The sequence below is a fragment of the Brugia malayi genome (assembly GCF_000002995.4).
Source record: "Brugia malayi strain FR3 genome assembly, contig: Bm_v4_ChrX_scaffold_001, whole genome shotgun sequence".
Taxonomy (NCBI): domain Eukaryota; kingdom Metazoa; phylum Nematoda; class Chromadorea; order Rhabditida; family Onchocercidae; genus Brugia; species Brugia malayi.
Genome location: NW_025062479.1, coordinates 13,557,590 through 13,579,263, shown reverse-complemented (window position 1 = coordinate 13,579,263; position 21,674 = coordinate 13,557,590). Strand labels below are relative to the sequence as shown.

The 21,674-nt window shown below is 21.9% G+C and overlaps 1 protein-coding gene across 1 annotated transcript; it reads left to right on the top strand.

Moving 5' to 3' along the window:
• Positions 1-669: 669 nt before the first annotated feature.
• Bm17991 (Uncharacterized protein) lies at positions 670-21,529 on the top strand (the record flags this gene model as incomplete). The annotated part of the gene is made up of 9 exons (XM_043074750.1): positions 670-724; positions 2,263-2,343; positions 2,681-2,829; positions 4,284-4,400; positions 6,563-6,635; positions 7,320-7,453; positions 17,291-17,379; positions 20,845-21,039; positions 21,448-21,529. The coding sequence occupies 9 exons, from the start codon at positions 670-672 to the stop codon at positions 21,527-21,529; spliced, it is 975 nt and encodes a 324-aa protein (XP_042930684.1).
• Positions 21,530-21,674: the final 145 nt, after the last annotated feature.

Here is a 21,674-nt window from a genome sequence, read left to right as displayed (position 1 = left end):
CTGCACAAAAAATCAGAGAGACCGAAAAATTAAATCAAGCTGAAATAAATTGAATTTTTAAAATATATTTTGTTCAGTCTATATTTTTTATCGAAAACACTTATCATGAAAATTCTGCTGGATAACTAACATTGGTTAATTATAGTGGCAATATTAAATCTATTAAACATAAAAATGCTTAGTTTATCTAAATGAAGGAATTTTGAACCGATAAAAAAAAAAACTATTGATTTATTCTAATTGAAACAAAGTTGATATAATCATAAGAAAAATTGATTCAATTAATTAAACTAATCTATAATTTTTGTTGACAAAAATTCATTTAAAATAAAGTACATCAAATATTATTAACTGTGCTAATTAAATTAAAAAACATTTTAAATTTTAATAAAAATACTAGTTATGTAAGTTTAATAAATATTATTTGAATGCTATCTTAAATTAGTAAATATTAATTGAAAAAGAAATAAATTATTGTATAAACTGTTTTTAAAAAAGTGTGAAACAATTGTTACATAAAATTTATTAGTTACACGGATTTTATACCGGATTACATCAGACTAAAAAATTGACAAAGGAAAAATTAAAAAGTTTATGGTTTTTTAAAAATGAAAAACTATGAACAGCTGTTAGCAAAAAATAAACCTTAGCAATGATTTTGCCTTCTGGATGAAATATACATTGTACATTTCAACAGCATTAGGAAGACATCATATCAGCATTAGTAAGCTTTAAACTTTTTTATGTTTTTTTTTTGAAATAATTTCAAAGTAATAAAAGCTTTTTTTAATTAGTAAGCTTCTTTTAATCAGTAGGTTTTCTAATTAGCTAATTAAGTAATAAGCTTATTTTTAATTTTTTTTTTTGGAATTATCTGTCATATTGGGAATGAAATCGATTTAAAAAAATGACATTTATTTTAATCTGTGGACTAAAATTTTTTATTAAAGTAAAAAAAAAGGAAGAAAAATCTATTTGTTCACTTTTCTTTTTTCTCTAAGATATTTTTTTTTCTAATGTAAACTTATTATAGTTTTTCTAAAATAATTTCCATGATTTTAAATTATCATTTAATTTTTGTTTATTTTATATAATACAAATGAAAATTTTGTTTTTACTTGTTTTTATTATTATAATTTTTTTTTAGGATCGAACGAATTTATTGTATAATTTAAAACTAAACCGATATGATATTATTATAAATGAAAGAGGAAGAAAAGAAACGGCACTTTCAATGTTATCTATTTTCTCTATTATATTTTCATCCAATGTAACATATTTTTTTTGGTTGATTATATTTCGTGTTGAAACTATCATTTTTTTCGGTAAGAATTTATTTTTTGTTCAAATTTTCTAAAATTTTTACTAATTCACCTGCAACTACTAAGTTTATTGAAATTTTTTGGCTAATTTGATCCGAATTTTTTACTCATTTTATGGCCAACTTTTATTATTTTAGTATGTGTTCGAAGTAGCGACTAGAACAATAAATAAATGAAATTAATTGAATGAATCATGACAATACTTCAAATGTATATATTAACTAAATGATTTAATTAATTAAGTATTTCTATTTTTCTTTTATTTTATAAAAAAAAAATTTGATACATGATATTATGTAGTAAGCATAAGCAGTAAGCAAATATGTAGTAAGGAAAAAATAAAAGATTTTTTCTAAAAAATTGTTAACGTTAACAAAAAGATTTTATTTTTTTCTTCACAAATTTTATTTGAATGAAACTTTAAGAAAAAAAGTTATTGTGATTATTACAGAAACAAAATCTTTTCTAAACAACAATTGATAATGCGATGAATTTCTTATATTTTTTAATGTTAAATTTCATGAGATTATTACCGTAATATCTTTCAAAGCATACAGAAAATAGCATATAATTTTAGTTAATATAAGAAAAAGAAAAAAGAAAATGAATAACCTATAAAATTTGATAGAAAATGATTTAATAATATTTATTGGAAAAATGATTTGTTATCGCTGTTATTGCTGCTATATTCATTTTTTTTTTAAAAAAAAAAAGTTCATCATCGTTTAATCTCTTTAGTCCTACTATAAATCTGGTACTTTTATTACACACATTACTTCAAAATAATATTATTCAACCACAATTCATAAAACAACTGTTTTAAAATATTAAAAAAATCGAAATTTAATCAAATTTATTTTAGCTGTGATTGGAATAATTTTATTGTATTTAAAATGGATAATAAAGCATTATTATTTGCTCATACGTGGAAAAAATTTAGAACCATTTACATTAATTAATCGAAATAAATGTTTTCCACCAAAATTGGTTAAATTTGGTCTCACAGATATACCACAATACCGTAAGTCCGATTAAACTCATTGTTTTAAAGGAAAAAAATTAAATGATTTGTAAGAAAACTTTTTTTAAAAAAAGTCAAAATTAAATAAAATAAAGTTTTACTCAAATTAATGACATTTATTTATAATTTTAACAATTTGTTTGTTTGTTTTTTTTTTTTGTATTTGTTACTATTTATAAAAAAATTAATAACTAACAAACATGATTAACGTAGGTTAACATTAATATATTTTTACATTATAGTTGAGGTTATTTTTGTTTTTTTCCTTAGTAATAAAATATATTATATCAAAAAAAATAAAAAGCAAAAAATAAAAAGGTAAAAAAAAAGTTTATAGCTGGTGGAAATTGGTATTGGAAGCATAAGCATTGGTCATTTTATGCAAGTCGCGGTAATCGACCATATATGGAGGATCGGATGCATTATTTGAATGACCCATATCATAATCTTGTCATGTTTAGTATTTTTGATGGACATGGTGGACCGGTAAATTTATGTCTCACATTTTAAATTAAATGAATAAAAATTAGAACTAAATATTGTTCATTAAAATTAAATTCAAATTTAAGTCTCAGTGAGAAAAAAAAATAGAAAGAAAGTATTTTTTGATGAAATTATTTTTATTATTAGCATTGTTATTGTAAATTAATAATACGTGAATATTATATTATATTTGAATTGCTGGCAAAAGAATTCTTTTTTTGTTATATGACGTTAAAAAATTTCATTATAAGCTAAAATTTTTATCCATATATTAAAATATTTATTAATAAAAAAGAGAATTACATTATCGAGGAATAATATCAAAGATAATCCCAAAGTAAGAAATTTGAAAAAAAAATGAAAAAAAAAATGAAATAAATAAATAAATAAAATAAAACAAAAAAAGAAAAAGTAGAAAGCATCCGGTTAAAATAAATATTGAAAAAGAGAAAACAATGAGAATACGGTATTTATCTAGAATTTATAATAAAAAAAAAGGATATAGAAAAATTCCTCTTAAAAAAGATATTTGAAGAAGATGAATGTTAGAAAGCATTGTTAAATCGTTTAAGATTTTAAGCTTTCATCTTAACGTTGGTTTCTTCAAAGTTTACTTAATTCTTTTTACAATTTATATTTTCCATATTTGCTACTTTTTTTCCTCTTTTTTTGTTTGTGCAACTAATATTTCTTTTTTTATTCTATAATAATAGTTTTAATTTCAGATAAAATTATTAGGATTAAAAAAAATATTGCTATCTTTTTTTTTTCTTTTTTTTGTGTAACTAATATTGTTACTTCTAATTTTAGATGAAATTATAAGGATTTTAAAAAATATACGTAACTGATTGTTTTGAAGCTATAAATTTAAATTAATTTGATATAGAATATCTAAAACTAAAATTTTAATGTATTTTATAAACAGGTATGGACATATTTATTTTTATTCTAATGATTATGTCAAATGCATTTGATGTCAATTCTTTTTTTGTGCAACTAATATTTTTAATTACATATTAATATTTATTAGTGTTTTCAGTTTTAAAATAAATTATTAGCATTAAGGGAATATATATACAACTGATTGTTTTTCAGTCAAAAATTTTAATTAATTTAGTATAGAACATTAAGGTTAAATTTTTAATATATTTCATAAACACATATAAATATATTTATTTATATACCAATTATTATGTCAAATGCATTTGAAATGGAAAAATTTTTTTACAAATTAATAATTTACTTCTTCTTGATCTCTTTTTGATATTTCAAATTCTTAAATTTAATGTAGAGATAAGTATAAAGATAAATGGATATTTTAAACAATAAGTAATGGTTGTAATTAAGTTAAAAATAGATAATTCAACATATTGCCAAATTGTATTATGCTTATTTAAAGATTCAGCTGTGATTTAACTCTTATTTTACTTCATTAAATTATTAATAAAACATTTTAGTTTGTATCACAATATTTGGAGGAACATTTTTCGGGTGCAATACGACAACGATTATTACGTGGTAGTTCAAAGTGTCATCCAAGTTTAACAGGGCATTCAAATGATCATGTCATTGAGGCATATTTTATTAATTTTTCAGATATTTCAAATCTTATCAGCTAATTTCAATCTTTTAATCTATTATAATTTTTAGATTATATATTTAAAATAATTTTTTTTTGAAGCCTAAATAAAGCATTTAGCATAATATAATAAATATATCTTTAATAGAATTAATAGTAAAAATGAAAATTGTTTTCATTTTTTTTCTTTTTTGAAAACAAAATTAATTTGAATAATTCATTTGTCTTTTTTAACTTTAAATTTCTAAAGTTATGCTAGAATTTTCACTGAATTTTTTTCAACTGATTTTTTTTAAAACAGTTTTCAAAAAGCTTTCTGAAATGGATTTTTTGAATAGGAGTCTTTCTGGATTGGTCATAACTTTATTAATTAATATATTCATATTTGGTAAGATAAAAATTTGTGATAGCTTAAGTTTTAAGCAAATCCATCAATGATTGATACGAAAATGGTAGTTGAAATGACGAATATAGAGATATGATGCAAATCCAGCAAATCCTGTCGTACCGGCAGTTACTTTAGGTTGTAATAGAGTGTGACAGTGTGGTTCCTTCTAGTATATTGTCTTTTCTTCATGAAACTTTATGAAACCTGTAGGAGTACAACAGCTAGTATTCCGTATATTTCTTAATCTAGGTCTGATTGTTCCGGAAAGTTCTGAAACTTCCGTAAAACAGCAAGTTACACGCTGTAAAGATATTTCAGTGCAAACAATATCGTCTGTAAGGAGTAATTCTAGGGTTAAATGCTGCAAAAAAAAATTTATTATGTGCTTTCAATTATTTAAGATTGAATACGTTCTTATTGGTATGATTCAAATTTAAGGATACCGTTTTCATCATTGACGTAACTAACTCTTTGGGTAACATATCGAAAAGTAATTTGAATTTAATTGGTAAGAAAGCGTAACATTATTGATTATTGATAGAATTGAGTAAACTTGTTTTATCCGTTTTGAATATCGGGTAAAATTCATCGCATTGATCTTTGTGCAACAATTTGATCATCATAATGAACGATTGCGAGGATATCCTAATTATTGTATAATATGTGATAGAATTTTTTCTGCTTAGAGAATCAAAAATAAATTTTGATGAGGTCAACAAAGGTCACGTAGATTCTTCTGCTACCACATTCTTTAAGGCTATTTTCTTCATTGCGATGATTTTCACTGAATCTTAGAAGTTTGATATGTAGTTTCCAGTACACCTTTCATTCATCTAGCCGTTCATTCACCTAAATAATCTTGTAAATGCAAAATATTCTTAAATGAGACACAGATTCGCTAACCTTATCCTCTACATCTGAAGTTTAAGTAGCAAAATTTTTAGTTCGCAGATTTGTTCTCCTCCTAGACGGATTACATTACTTGAATTTAGAATTAGAATTAAATTTTTGCCAGGATAAAAGGGCTGGAAAGCTAATTAATTCATCCTACCTGAGAGCAAACTTTGTCTCATCATTGCATTGAAAATTTGTTTGACTTGAAGCTTAGCACATTAACTTGTACACCTGAGCTATAACTACCATATTACTTCGCATATCCTAGCTATTACTAGCATAGCTAGGGTATGCGAAGTATGATGTATTATAATTTGATAAAAGAGTTGCAGTGAAGGAATGAAGGCAGAAAAAATAAAGGATATTAAAAACTTTTTTTTCAATCCAATCAATAATTCTTTTTCGTCGTTTTTTTTTTTTGTTAGTTTCCTAGATATGTATTTTTTTTTTTTTTTTTTGATTTCATTCATCGAATTAAAAAAAAAAATAAAAAGTCACAAATTTTAATCCGTTTCAAAATACTTCTAATTAATTTCCAAAGCTTTCTTTTTCCTCTCATTTTTTTATCTAATTTTTTTTCACCGAATCAATAAAACAAAAATGAATAATTTCAAAAATATCAAGTAAAAATTCTGCTAAAATTATTATTTAATATTATAAAATTAAAAGTGAAATAATTTATAACTGATATGCATATTTGTTGACACTGTTAAGAATGAATACCCTGAATGTTTTTTTTGATTTTGATTTATATAAAATTTATTCAACAATTAATAATGAAATTTTAATTAATATTATGAGAAGCAAATAGATTTATAATTTGTTAATTTCTTTTTTTTGTTTCAATTTTACAAGGAAATAGAAGAATCATTTAGGCAATAATAACAGAAGTACATAATATCGACGATGAAATCGTAAGGTTACATCCATCACTGAGCTCACTTACAGGTATCTTATTACTATTATTATTACTTTTAATTATTTCAATTAAATCTTTAAAACAAAACTTTTATGGTATTGTAACTACAAATGTGAAAAAAAATGATCAACTTATTGAACAAATATGCAAAATTTTGTTAAATTTCAAAAATCTAACTCCTTTTTTTGATTAATTTTATAATATAATATTGTATAATATTAATTTTATAATATGATACTGATAATTTTCAAAGGCAATAATTGTTTATGTTGACTAAAAATTTAAACAACTTGAAAAACCTTTTTTTTTTCCCTTGCTTTTAAATGAAAAATCAAAAAATGAATTTGAATCAACATGGAGTGTTAATCATTATTGATTGATTTAATTATTAGCAAATTATTCTATAATTTAATAACGACAGAAATATCATTTATTATAGCTTTTTTTTTCCAAATATTTTCAAGCAAAAGGCGTCAATCATAATTGCATAATAGTAATACTTTTCTTTCATGCAAAAAAAAAAAAAATTAATTTAATATATCAAATTTTATCGCCAGTATAAAAACTATGCCAAAAGTGTCCATAAATTATTTTATCCAAAATTTTAAAATTTTAAATTCTAATTTAGTTTCACAGGTTAATAAATTATAAAACATAATTTATTAATTGTTTTGTTATATCATAAAAATTAAGTTGGATCAAATTAATTTCAGGTTCCACGTTGATTTCAGTAATATTGGAACTTAACCGTTTCTTAACTGTTATAAATATTGGTGATTCTCGTGCGGTTGCATGTGATATAGCTGGTCGCGCTATACCACTTTCAGCTGATCATAAGCCATCTAATGTTTGTTTAATTAATTAATTATTAATTATCGAAATATATTTTAATTTGGAAATTTTAGTTGTTTAATAAAAACTTTTCATGGATATATTTAGGAGCAAAATTTAATTACAATATTAATTGAATGTATTACCACAATTAAACAATAGATCAAAAAGTATGAGCAATAAGCAAACATTAATTATTCTATAGAATAATATGAATAATACATTAAAAAATTTCCATTTAAACAAATTTTCTATTGAAACCATTTATCAACTTCATAATTTATTTTTTTAAACAAAATCCAGGGAAAATCATACAATTTAATGTCTTTAATATTTTTAACTCTATTTTCAATTTCATAATTTATTTTATAATGATAAAAATTGTTTGCAAAAAAAGACATCAGAGGGTATTTAGATTTAGCTATTCATGTGATAAATTAAATTTGCCCAAGGATTGCTTACTATGATTAATGATAATATGCAAGAGATTGCTGGTATTATTAATACCAGCTCGATAAAGTGATTAAGTTAATAAATTTAATTCTAGTATTTTCTAGCATTTTTTTTTTTTTTTTTATAAATTCTAAGGATGAGCAGTAAATAAAGTAATTAAATGTAAATATTATATTTCAATTATAATAATTATAACTTTTTTTTCTACATATTTGAAATACTTAATCAACAAACAATTATTAGCTATTATAAATCTTTGCTAAATTTGATTAATTCGATTTTTCATCATCATTTTTTTTGCCAGTCAATATTGCTCCAAATATTTAAAGAAAACAGATAAAAATAATTTTTTTTTAATTTTTTGATAGTAATTTTTTTTTTAAAAAAACCAACAAAAAGTTCAAATTTAAGATGAAAATCATTCTTTTTACTCTCAAAAATTTTATTAACACTTAATCAAATTATTTTTCCTACAAAATTAACATTATTTATCATTTTGTAGACAAAAATTTTTCGTTCACTTTTTTCTTCAAATTTTTTTGTGAATTTATTTTAAAAAACAAAAAAGGAAATCCATAAAACCGTTTTTTGTAAATCTATTTCAGAAGGAAACAAAAACAAAAACAAAAATCTTAAATTTATTTTTCTGTGAATTCATTTAAGAAACGAAAATTCCAGATGCAAAATGAAAGCGAATATATCTATGACATTTAATCAATATTACATGTTTTACGATCATTTCCTCAATTTGCTAACATATAGTCGGATGAAATGAGTTTATTTTCCATTTCTTCTTCCAGAAATTATTTTAAAAAAAAGAAAAACAAACAAAAAAGAAGTTAAACAATAAAAAAAGTGGATGACAAGGATGACACGCAGCAATTTTGACAATATTTTTTTTCATCCAACAATACTTTCATCATTTTCTATCGTCTTTTTTCATTTTCAGTACTATTTCAGAATTTTAATCATGCATTTTAATTTATTAAGTCAAGCAATTTATCCTCTATTAGCATTTATTAATTTTTTTAATTCTAATTTCTAATTAATTTTATGTAGATTTAAAGACAAAAAAAAAGGAAAAGAAAACGAAGAAATCATTATTTCATGTAATATAATAATTCAAAAAAAATTTAGAACTACTTGAACAAGACAAATTTCATTTCTACTTTTGGCAATATTTTTTCCTTTTTTTTTTAAAACATTCTAGTCGTATCATTTTTTCTTTCCATTTTTTTTCCATTTTCATGAACGAATCAAACTGATAAATTTTGTTTACTCCAAGAAAAAAAAATTCTGCCTTTGATGAGATAATCAAAATTCAATTAAATAAAAGATGATGCTTTTAAGATTAGCATAGATTAAGCTATAGAAAAACTTCAACCATTTTGCTAAATCTACTTTTTTCTTCCGAAAAGTAACTACAAATTATTTGGAAAAACTATGAATTTTCATGAATTGCTATGAAATTAGGAGAACGGAAAAATATTTTTCACACTTCAATCCATTTTCATTTTGAGGGGAAGAGCAAGACTAAGGAAGGAAAAAAATTTATTCATTTAACAGATTTATATTGCCAAAAAAAAAGAAAAAAATTTTCATTCTCTTTCACATCTTCTAATTATTATTGTCGCTATTCCATTAAATAAATTTGATTGAATTTCATTTTAAAATAAAATAGTTTAAAGTATATTCAATAATATATCTCCATTTTTCTTTTTTTTCCTACCAATTATTATAATACCTCTTTCATAATTGAAATAGTTAAATTGATTTGACACCTGACAACTAATTTAAATTGCAGTCATTTCATGTAATTCAAAGTCAAATATCTATTACAGATCAAAATGATAACAGTAATTAGGTTGTACTGGATTGTTGCTAATAATTTAAATAATCTTTTTAGTAGCTAATAATTAGTATATTGTTCAAATATTTTATTTTACTTTTATTTTACAATATAAGTTTCACTACATTTCAATGATATATTAGAGGAAGAATTTCATTTTATTTCTTTTGATTTTTTTTTTTTTTGAAAATCTAATTTATTTCCTGCAAAATCCATCATAATAGTAGCATAATTTAAAAATAATAGTGTAATTTAAAAAAAAAAAACATTAAAAGAATTTATGTAGAACTTTTTTCAAATAATATCATAAAAGGAAATTATTGATCGTTTAGTTTCATTTATTTTGCTATTTTTAACATTTTAGATTTCATTTCTATGCTGAAATATATACTTATTTATGTTAATTTTATCATAATCATACATATAGTTAGAATGAGAATTTCTACACATTTTTAAAAATACGATTTCATGTTTTCGTCTTTTGTTTACTTTTTATCTTACATTTTTTTTTTTCATTTTTCGATTTTAACTTCTATTTTTTTGCTAAATTACTTTCGTTTATATTTTATCTTTCTCTTTCTTCCACGCAAAAGAATAATGAATAAACTTTTACTACTATCAACGTTAAAATTTTGCTTCACTTTTAATCAGTATTTGATTACTAATTATAATTAACATTAATAACTAATTAATGATTGAGCAACAAAATATGATCACTTTTAGATATTTGCAGGTATATTTTGGTTTTGAAACGTCGTTTTAGAATAATTAGTTGATTAAACACAATGAAATTAATGGCTGCTCTGAAAACGATGATAATGATATTATCGATAAGTCATTTATCAAAATAAATGCTAAAACTTTCTCCACTTAACTGATAAGTTTATAACATTGCTAAGCTATAAGGTAGTCTAAAATGATTTATTTACTTACATATAAGTTGCATTAAATGATTATAGCAAAATTATATGGAAAGATTGTGTAAATTGTTTTTATTATGATGACATTAAAAGAACCAATAAAATACATTTTGCAAATTTATTATCAAAAAATCAATGTATAAAATGCATACACCGATTATTTACATTTAATACTTTATTTAGTTAAATAGTAATACTCATTTTATGTAAAAAAAATTTAGAAAAAATAATGCTTTAAGTTGCGCCTATCTTAAATAATAATAAAAGTATAAAAATCGTTGATAATCTTTAAGAAACAGTTAGAATACCGAAAAGATATGAAATCAGTTCAAATATAGTTTATTTTTTCGATTTGGCTCAATTTTTTAACACTTAATAATAATATAATAGTGATAATGAGTTACCGTTATTATAAAAAACAACGGCACTAATTATGGAATAATAATATAATAATAAAAATAATGCTAATAATAGTAACGTCTGTTCATTACAAATAACAACAGCAATAAGAAGAATGGTAGCAACGATAACGATAATAATATTAGTAATAATAATGTTAATAATGACAATAATAACAAATAATTTTAATAGCAATTACGAATAATATTGCTTCTAATAGCAAAGGATTTAAAAATTCATGTATTGAAATTTGAAAATTTTCTACACATCAGTCAATTTAAATTTCATTTTCTCTCACACAATTCTTCAGTCTAATACTGTAATTTAATATAATTCGTATTTTTTTAGCTTCTTTTCTAAATAGAAGTAAGCATTTATGTTAATATTCATTAATCACAATGAAATCATTTGGATCAATTATTTTTTTTTTTTTAAAAAAAAAAAACTTTGATTGGCAAACTTTACTTGATACCATTGATAAAAATCCATCAATATTCTCATTTATGTCAGTACTATTTTCTGATGATAGCATATTAAAAAATTTTTGAGTTCAAAAATTTTCCTTTCATTGCTTTAACATTCGTTGGAATTTCAATAAATTTTCATATTAACTGGAAGAAAAAATGGTACTAACATAAAAATAATACTTTAATTATGAAAAATACATTATTTTTCAATATGTATTTTTAAATTTGATAAAATTCGCATCCTTTGATATTTTCAGTAGTTTTTCATTAGATGAAAAATAAATGTAATTGAAAATACAAACGGAACAAAAAATAAAAAAAAATAAAAATAAAAAAATAAAAAAAAAAAACTTTTATTAGCAATTACAAAACCAGTAAAAAAAATGTTTGCAAAATTTTTAAAAATTTACCTAAAATGAAATTATTGAATATTTGTAATTTCAAAACAGTCAAATAATTACTTTTCAATATTAATAAAATAATAATTTGCAATTATTAGTCAAAATGACCATAGTATTAATTAAATATATTATTGTAAATATTTCTAGAATATATCGCCCATATACTATTATTATTCGCCAAATTTCATTTCTTAGTACAAAATTATCAAAAATTATCATGATAATAAAAGGAAAGAGATAAGCGTTAAATTCATTCTTTTATCACTATAATGATAAAGAGATAAATTTTTGGTATTAATTTTAAGATGTCAGATGAATTACACTTGCTACAGATGCAAAATTAATTTTTAATAATATCAAGTAAGCAAGCTAAGTGAAAGAATGAAATGATTACTTGCAAATATCACATATTTTTCTTATCATACAGTTTTATAAAATCTGTAAAATATAAAAAAAGAATTTCTAAGTAAAATACAGAAAAAAAATAAAAGATTGTAAAATATACAACAAAACTTGAAAAATAAAGTTATTTTAGAAACAATAAGTTCATTTTATGCAGAAATATTTTTAATAATATATGCATTTTTTTTTTTTGTTTTGCCCTTTCGAAATATGTTCAATTTTACCTATCCTCTTCTTTCCATCATTCAGTTATACTTTATTTTACATTTAAATAAACTATTGGTATGTATGTCAAATATTGAATTAGTGATATTCTATTGCAATGAAATGTACAGCCGATGAAATTAAAATTAGCAAATGAAAATTAGGAGAGAAAAAAGGAGGAGCAAAAATTAAAAATGAAATAAGTAAAAAATTTGCTGTTATACAATTAATTGATGATAAAATATAAGATAACAAGAAAAATTGGTAGTAAAAATAAAAATAAAAAATAAATTGAAATGCTTAATAGTTGTTTTTTTTTTTCAGATTACAATACAAATCTGATATTATTTTAGCTTGAAAGTAATTGATTAGTGATAATTATTGATTACCTCATCAATAAGTATTAATTAGCTTATCAGTTACAAAGGATCATATGCATTTGTTAATCTTTATTTTGATTTTTTCTTTTTTTATTGAATCACTAAAAGATAAACGATAATTATCATTGCACTGATACTGTGAAAGATAATTAAATAGGAGGGGGAAAAAGTGAGGGCGATGAGAGGTGGGAAGGCAAGGTGGGTAGGCGGTTAGGAGAAGATATGTGATGGAAAGGTGGAGGTGAGGAATGGACGGAAGTGGAAGATGGGCGGGCATGGGTGAAAGATGGGTAGGCGGGGGTGTGAAAAAAAGAAAACAAAAAATAGAAAAACAAAGCTAAATAATATAATTGAAAGAATTGATGTGCAATTTGCAATGGTCGACTTTTCTCTTTCTTTTTCTTCTTTTTTTGTTAAAATTAAAAAATTTCTTGGCTCTAACTTATCTGATTTGTTGATGATTAATAGTTTGTTCTAAATTTTCAATATTTCATGGCTCTTTCTAAACGCTCTTAATTCACTCCTTGAGATAACGTTTGATAGAAAAATAATGCTAATAGATTTTCTTTTTTTTATCAAATAATTACAAATAATTTCTTTTCTATCAAATAATCTCTTTTTTTTCCTTTTTCCATTCCTTTTTTCATCTTTTTTTAAATATTAATTTTATGATGGTAAAAATTAATCAAATAATTTATTCAAATTTATTAAAAAGAAAATCTTTTGACATATATATGTCAAAAGATTTTCTTTTTGTTTACTGAAATAAGTAGATAATGGATAATAAGTAAATATAATAGGTAGAAATTGCTAACAAATAGAAAAAATTATTTTTTCATAGTTTTTGCATCTAGTTTTATTTTATTTATAATTTTCGCATTTTAAATTTTATTTGATTTATAACTTGCATTTCAATTTATGTTTTAATAATGCAAAAAAAAAAAAGATTGAATATTTTTTTATTGCCATCACATGAAACCTTCTGTTAGTTAGATGACAGTTCTGCTTTTTTTTTTTTTTTTGTTTTATAAAACCTTTAAAAAAAAAGTGAAATCTCGTTGTCCTCATTTTCATTTTTTTTTTTTTCACACACTTTTTATCATTTATTTCATTCTATAAATGAGCAATTATTTTATCATTCGTTTCTTTCGCTTTTTTGTTAGTTTGAAGTCAAAGCTTTATCAAACAATTAATTATTTAAATCATAAATTTAAAATTGTTGTTATGAATTATTGAAATTTAGAGGCAACTAGCAATTGTTAAAAAATTTTGCTAGTAAAAAGTCGAAAAATAATACGAAAAAATTTAATGATCAGGTTTTATGCATTTTATTTTATCAACAAAAAGTGTATATAGTGTTTACACTTAGCGAAAAAAAAAATTTATTCAGTTATATCAATTATTCAAATTCGAAATTTAGAACCTATTATGAGCTATTTAAAAATTTTGGAATAACTACCATTTAATTTGTATAAATATTTAGCAAAAAATTGGAAAAAATGAAATAATTAATTTTTTTTCTATGCAATACGCTGTACTTTTAAAAAAATGTGAAATTTTGCCGTATAAAGCTGATTTTGGTTTTAAAATTAAAAGTCATTGAAAACTTTCTATTAAAGGCATATTTGAAATTATTGCTGAATTAATTAAATAAAAATGTACTAAAATTTTTTTCGTTTTTTTTTTGAAATCACTAATTGCATTGTAAAATTATGTTTTGTTTTGCTGTTTCAATTACTAAATATTAAAGTATAAATATGTTATTTACAGCAATGTAAATTATTTAATTTTATTAATATACATATTACAAAAATAATTCATTTCAATATTTTTTGCTTGGATTACTGCAATAATTTGAAATTTCAACAACAAAAAAAGAATTGAATAAAAAGTAAAAATGAAATCATGGAAAATAAGGATCGAAAAAACAAAAACTAAAAATACTTAAATAAAATAATGCTTAAAGTATTTTCATAGCTATAAAATTGACAAGCCTCATCAGTAAATTCGATTTTGCCATTTTTTCTCTCTAAACTTTTTCCCTAGTACTTATCAAAATTTACACACATTTTTTAAATTTAATGAATTCAATAAGGAAGGAGAGAGATAGAGAGAGAAGAAGAAGGAAAATATTTGAATGAATAAATATAAACAAATCATATGGAATGAAAAATTGTGCTTTTTAATATATTAATTGAAGTGAAAAAAAAAAAAACGTCAAATTTTTGAATAAACTGAATGACTCACTTTTTAAATGAATTTGAATAACTAACTGCTATAATTTCTTCTTTTCTACTTTCAATTATTCATTATATATTGTCCACGTTACAATAAGTGGTATTGTGTATATTATAAAAGACTTTTCAAATATTATATTGATTAAATTCTGAGAAATGTGAAAAATATTGCAATTCCATCGTCAAAAATAAATAATATTGTTATTACATTGCAACTTTGACCTCATTCCTCATTCTCTCTTCATTCTTTCCTCCTTCTCAGATCTACAATGTGAACCATTGAATTTTATGATTTAATTAAATTTGATAATTGACTCATGCGATTAAAATTATTTTACAAAATCTGTCATTCTTTTTTTTATTTTATAGTTTCATTTTTTATAAATATTAAAAAAAAAAAAAGAAAGCAGAAAAGCCGAAAATAGAAGGGTTTATGTTAAGCTGTTAGGCTATCATTTTAAAAAAAATGACAAATTTTCAAATTTAAAGACTGATTTTTTTTTTTTGCTTTGCTTTTCAAGAAATTAAAATTGTCTACTGCGGCATTTAATTATTACTGCTAAAAATAGTATATTTGGTATGCATAAATTAATTGTTAGGAAAATTTATTTTAAATAATAAAGTGCAAATGCTATGACGTATATTTGGTATTTGGTAAATACGTCAAATGAACGTGTAAATACTAGGCGTATATATCAAGAATAATTTTAACTCATATTAAAATGAAATTATTTTTTGTGCATTATGAATTTTTCCTCCGCTACTTCTGATAGCTTTTGATAGTAATTTTTTAACAAGCACAATTTTTATTTATAATAAATCCTTTTATTTGAGATTTATTTATAATTTTAAATTCAACTGAAATTTTCTATTTTCTTTATTCAAAAATTTCATTTATTCAGTGGAATTTATGAATTACTATCTTGCTTACTATATTATTACTACTAGTTTTTATTTAATAGAAAATAGAAAAAAATTAAAATGTCATCGTGTTATTTTTTGAAAAAAGAGAAAATTATCAAATAAATGAAATAAATATGAATCACACAAAAGTTACTTCGCTTCATTTTCTATTCTCTTTTCAATGATTCATTTGCGAGTATACAGTGGATTTTTTGTTTGTTTTGAAAAAGGAAGAAAACGAAATTTTGTTTACATGATAGTTTTAAGTTAAGTAATAACTTGGAAAGCAATATTTATTTAGGAAAAAAAAATACTCATTTAAAAGGCGAAAGGAAGATTAAAATAAAATATTTCATCTTTTTTTTAATTTAATAAACAGTTTTAAAATGACTAATGTTTCCTTTAATAATTTCAAAAGTAATTAATTAAATTAATTAAATCACATTTCGCATTTATGCTTTTTTTTGCTTCATGTTTAATTATTACTAAAAAATGTTTAAAATTTCCGTGTCAAATAACTACTGATAATTATTATTTGTTAATTTTATTGAATTATCATCGTTTTTCATAATTTTTGACATGTTTTTTGTGTAGCAATTTTTACACTATAATTAATGATTAATTAACAAGTAAACAATTAGCTAATTTGTTGTAGCTATCATCAAATTCACCTGATATAAAATCAAATTCAAAAATTGATTAAAAATTTATCATGTCTGATAACACTTCTAATGTTGTGTGCGACAAATGTCATCATGAACTAGTGAAATTAAAAGAAAAGAATGTTATTGATCGTTTCGATTTAAATTCTAATAATTGCTTTAGAAGATGCTATCAGCTGTTATCCTTAGATGATATTATGCTTAATTATATTGTTGATAAAAGATAGATACAAGATCAGTCAAAGAAAAAAATAAAATATATTAAATTTTAGCATTTATTATTCAATCAATCAACAGGAATGTATTTTTAAAATTTCCAGCACTTATTAATGAAATCAATCAACGAGAATGAAAGATTAATATTTTAATTAATTATTTGATTTCAAGTAATTTATTGAGAAAGAATACGACATCAAATGATTTTTAATAATATTCTCCGGATTTTTTCTTTTAATTATCATTCATTAAAGATTCCAAGCTACTAAAAAGTCTAATCCTAATTTTAATTATATGTTGCATTTCCATTTACATGAATAGAATTTGTCCGAGGCAATTTTTCTTCTTTTTTTTTTCTAGGAAAATGAGCGAAAACGTATTGAAAATGCAGGTGGCTTCATTGAATTTCGTGGTGTAGAACGACTACAAGGAATTCTTTCTGTTTCAAGGTTTTTTTTTTTTTGCTACAAAGTTTTTCTGAAAAAAAAAAAATGCAAAATAAAATAAAAAAGCAGTATTAGATTTACTTAGTCAAGTAGTTAAATCGTACATTTGTCATTATTTCATATTTACATTTACGTACCATATCATTAGCTTATCAATTACTATCATTTATTCCATTAAAATTCTAATTTTTTAAAATTAATTGGTCGATGAAGTAATAAATGTAAAATATTTCCTTATTCATTTTTTTTCTCAATTTTTTTATATTGTAAAATGATAATACCTCATTGAATTTCATTTTGTCCCTGTTAAAAGGTCATTTAAACAACTAAAATCTAAGCTTAAGTCGCTCATAAGCATTTTTTTTAATCAATCGAACCCATCTGACTTTGACAGATTTTAAATTGAAAAACTAGGAAGAAGAACAAATAAATCATTTCATTTTTTAATTATAAAAAAAAAAAAAAAAAATTGCTTTTTCAATATAGAAATAAAAATATTTTGACTTTCACTTTTTTCATAAAATAAAGTAAATAATAAAAAAGTAAACCACCTTCCTCGTTTTTTTTTTCACTCTCACCTTCTTTCTCTCCCTCTCCCTTTGCTGTCGAATTCCACTATAATTTACTATGAATAAAGTTGTTCACATACTTTAAAAAAGGTTTACGAAAATCCAAAAACGAAAAGAGATAAATAAAATCATTCGAAAAGAAATCAATTTGTTCCGAAAAAAATTTTTTTTTTAGTAATTTAGTAAAATATTACTTTTTTAAATGCTACAAAACAATTTTTATCCAATAAAATTTTTAATCATTTTTTTCTTTTAGAAAAATAATAAAAAAGAAAGTGAATTTATTTATTTCAAGTGATTGAAATTTACTCCATAAATCATTAGATTAAAAAATTTTGAAATCATTTAGAGAGAAACTAAAAAAAAAAAGGAATGAAAAAGAAAGTAAAAAAAGGAAGAAGAAGAAAAAACGTCATTTTAATTTTAATGTGTAAAATAAAAATTCTATCTGATCAAAGAAACTTTTGCACTATTCAAAAAAAAAAAGAATTTGTCAATTTTCTTAAAGTTTCGATGTAATAGATGAAATGAAGCAATTAAATCATTCGAATTAAATTTCTTCGCTCACTTTAAAAGTATGATAATGAAAATGAGAGAGAGAGAGAGAGAGAGAGGAAGAGAGAAAGAGAGAAAGAGAAAATGAAAACGGAAAAAGTGTGAAAAATCTTCCCAATTTTTCTCTTTTTTATTATTTGCAACCTTTCTTTTCTCATTTTTTTTTTTTACTCTTTCTTTTTTTCTTTTTCTCCTAACTTCTATCATCAAAATCTATTAGTTAAAAAAATAAAATAAAAAGTAAAATGGTAAAATGTTTCCAATCAATCGAAAAATGAGATAGAGAGAGGAGAGAAAGAGAAAGAGTGAGCGAGAGAACGAGATCATATCAATGTAATTATTTTTAAGCGTTTTTTTTAAAAAAATTTTTATTCAAGGATCTCCTTCATTTTCTTTTTCTTTTTTATAATTGTAAACTTTTCAAATAATTTTGCAAATAGAATTAATGAAATATTTGTTTTATTAAGGTTTTTAATTTATTAAATCCTTTGAATTCTGAAATAGAAAAGAATGACAAAAAAAAGAAAAAAAAAGCAACAATGATGAAGCAATTTTCTGTAAAATTTCTTAACTTTAATTAGAATTAATTAATACGAATTGACAAACATGCAGTTAATTATGCACAAATTATTTTACTTAATTTAAATAAAGTAATTATGCACAAATCATTTAATTCACTTAATATATCAAATTGAAATTGAATTTTTTTTTTCATTTCCTTTACCATTATGTTACACCGCAATAAATTAATTTGCCTAACGATTTCTCCTAAAACTATGGAATAAATAGAATATGTTCATTATTAATCTTAAAGCATTAATTTAAATGAAATATTAACTGCTATTTCTATCATTAAATAAGGTTATGCCATTCAAAATTACTTCATTATTAAATTCTTTTTCTTTCCTAAATTGTAATATTTATAAAGTAATATTAAAATTGACTATAGCATCTTTATTTTTTGTAATTTTCTAAAAAAAAAAGAAATTTCTTTTTTTTAGGAAAATCAATAATTTTTTTCTATTATATCAACTCGTTTCTATAACTATCTAAACTTTTTGCCATTTTCTTTTTGTCATTTTCATTTAGAAAAATTTTAAAGAAGCAAAACTTTTTAGGAAAAAAAGTCTCTAGCAAATTAAAATTTTAAATTTCCAAAAATTTCTTTTAAACTAAATTTTGGATTTAACAAAAGAGAAAATTTTTTTTTTCTCTTTTAAGCATTAATAAATAATTGTTGATAAAAGTTCTCATCTTAGTTTAGCAATATTATATCTTTTCTTTATTTATTCATCCTTTAAAAAAAAAATATGTATATGTATTTGTATAGAAATTGATTGCAAATGTTTTTCATTTTCTTCAAAATTCATTTTGAAAAATCACGTTTCCTTCCCTTTTCTCGTTTCTTTTTTATTTTTTAAATAACAGTACTTGAAAATGAATGCATGAAATTTCACATAGTTTTTCTTATGAAGAAAGAAAGAAAAAATAAAGAAAAACAAGAAAAAAAAACGAAGGCAATTTTAAATATGCTATTTTAATTTTACTAATTGGCTGGCAACGATTAATTTGTTGTTGATCAAATAAGATATGAAGGACTAACTTTTTTCTTTTTCTTTTCTTTTTATTTTATGGATTTTTATGATATGTACTTAAAAGATAATATCTAATGCTTTCTTTCGTTCTTATTTCTTCATTCCATTTCATTTCATTTTTTTTTTTTCATTCAAAGATTCATAATTTCCTATAAACAAGAAACGAAAAATGATTTTATTTATAATTTTTAAAGTTTCAGAAGAAAACATGTTAGTCCTTTCTTTTTGTTTAAATATTTTATTTGTAGTTATAAATGAACAACAGTTTGCATAAAAATAATAATAAATTTGTAATAAATAAAAGAAAATTTCTTGATTGAATCTTTTTCATCATTCTATCTCCCTCTTTTCCTCTTCCCCCTTCTCTTTGAAGTCTTTCCACTGTTAAGCATATCAAAAAAGAAATGAAATTTCTAATTTGAAAAAAATGTCTTAATTTTTTTTTTTGGTCATAGCTAATAATAATTATTTATCATTACAAATAGTTAACAAAATCTTGTTCGATTTTATAATAATCTAATAATTGCTTTATAATTTAGTACTCTTTAATTATTTTTTAAATTTAATTCCGTTTTCTTTTTTGGATAATTTATTAATTATGTATAAATTTTATTGATTTTAATTGGTATAAATCACATAATTAATTAATGCTATAATAATAACACAAAAAAATCATAAATTAATTAAATAATAATATGATTACGTTATTTTTTCTTTTTCTGTTTATTTATTTATTTTTTTTTTTATAGAGCATTTGGTGATACGGCATTAAAGCAACTTTCTGTATTAACGGCACAACCGGATATTGTCCGGATTGATCTGAATGAAATTAATTTGCAATTTATTCTCGTTGCATCGGATGGTTTTTGGGATGTGTTAACAAATGAAGAAGCAATACATTCCGCACAAACATTTCTACGTGTATCATCAAATCAGTGGCATAAGTTATTATTTATTTATTTACTCTTTCCTTTCTTGTTTCTCTATATCAAAGAAAAGAGAGAGAGAGAGTAGCACAAAAGTAGAGAGTGAAAGAAGAAAAGTGAAATAATTAAATTCAATGTAATAAAATACACTTTATATTAAACAATTTAAAGTTTTGTGGAAAGAAAAAATTAAGAAAAAAAATTCCTATAAATTTAATAAATCAAAAATTTATACAAAAAGTATTTTTCGATTATTTTAAGATTTCTTCAATTATTTCATTAATACACCATTAAAAACTTTAAAATAAATTTTATTAAAGAAAATATTTCATTTAAAATCTATAGAAACCATCTTATGAATAAAATTTGAAAGAAAATTTTTTTTAATATGCTATCAATTATCTTGTTAAAATGAAAAATTTACAGAGTTGCGGAATATTTGGTACGAAAAGCACTGAAACTTGGTTCCGATGATAATGTTTCATTGCTATTTATTCGATTATTTTAATTAGAAATTATTAATCATTAATTCTATCAATACCTATTATTCTGTTTTCATTTTGATTTCTCTTTTAAAAAAAGGCAACATTTTATTTCATTGGCTGATAATATTGCTACTACTTATTATTATTCTAATTCATATCATAGCTGCA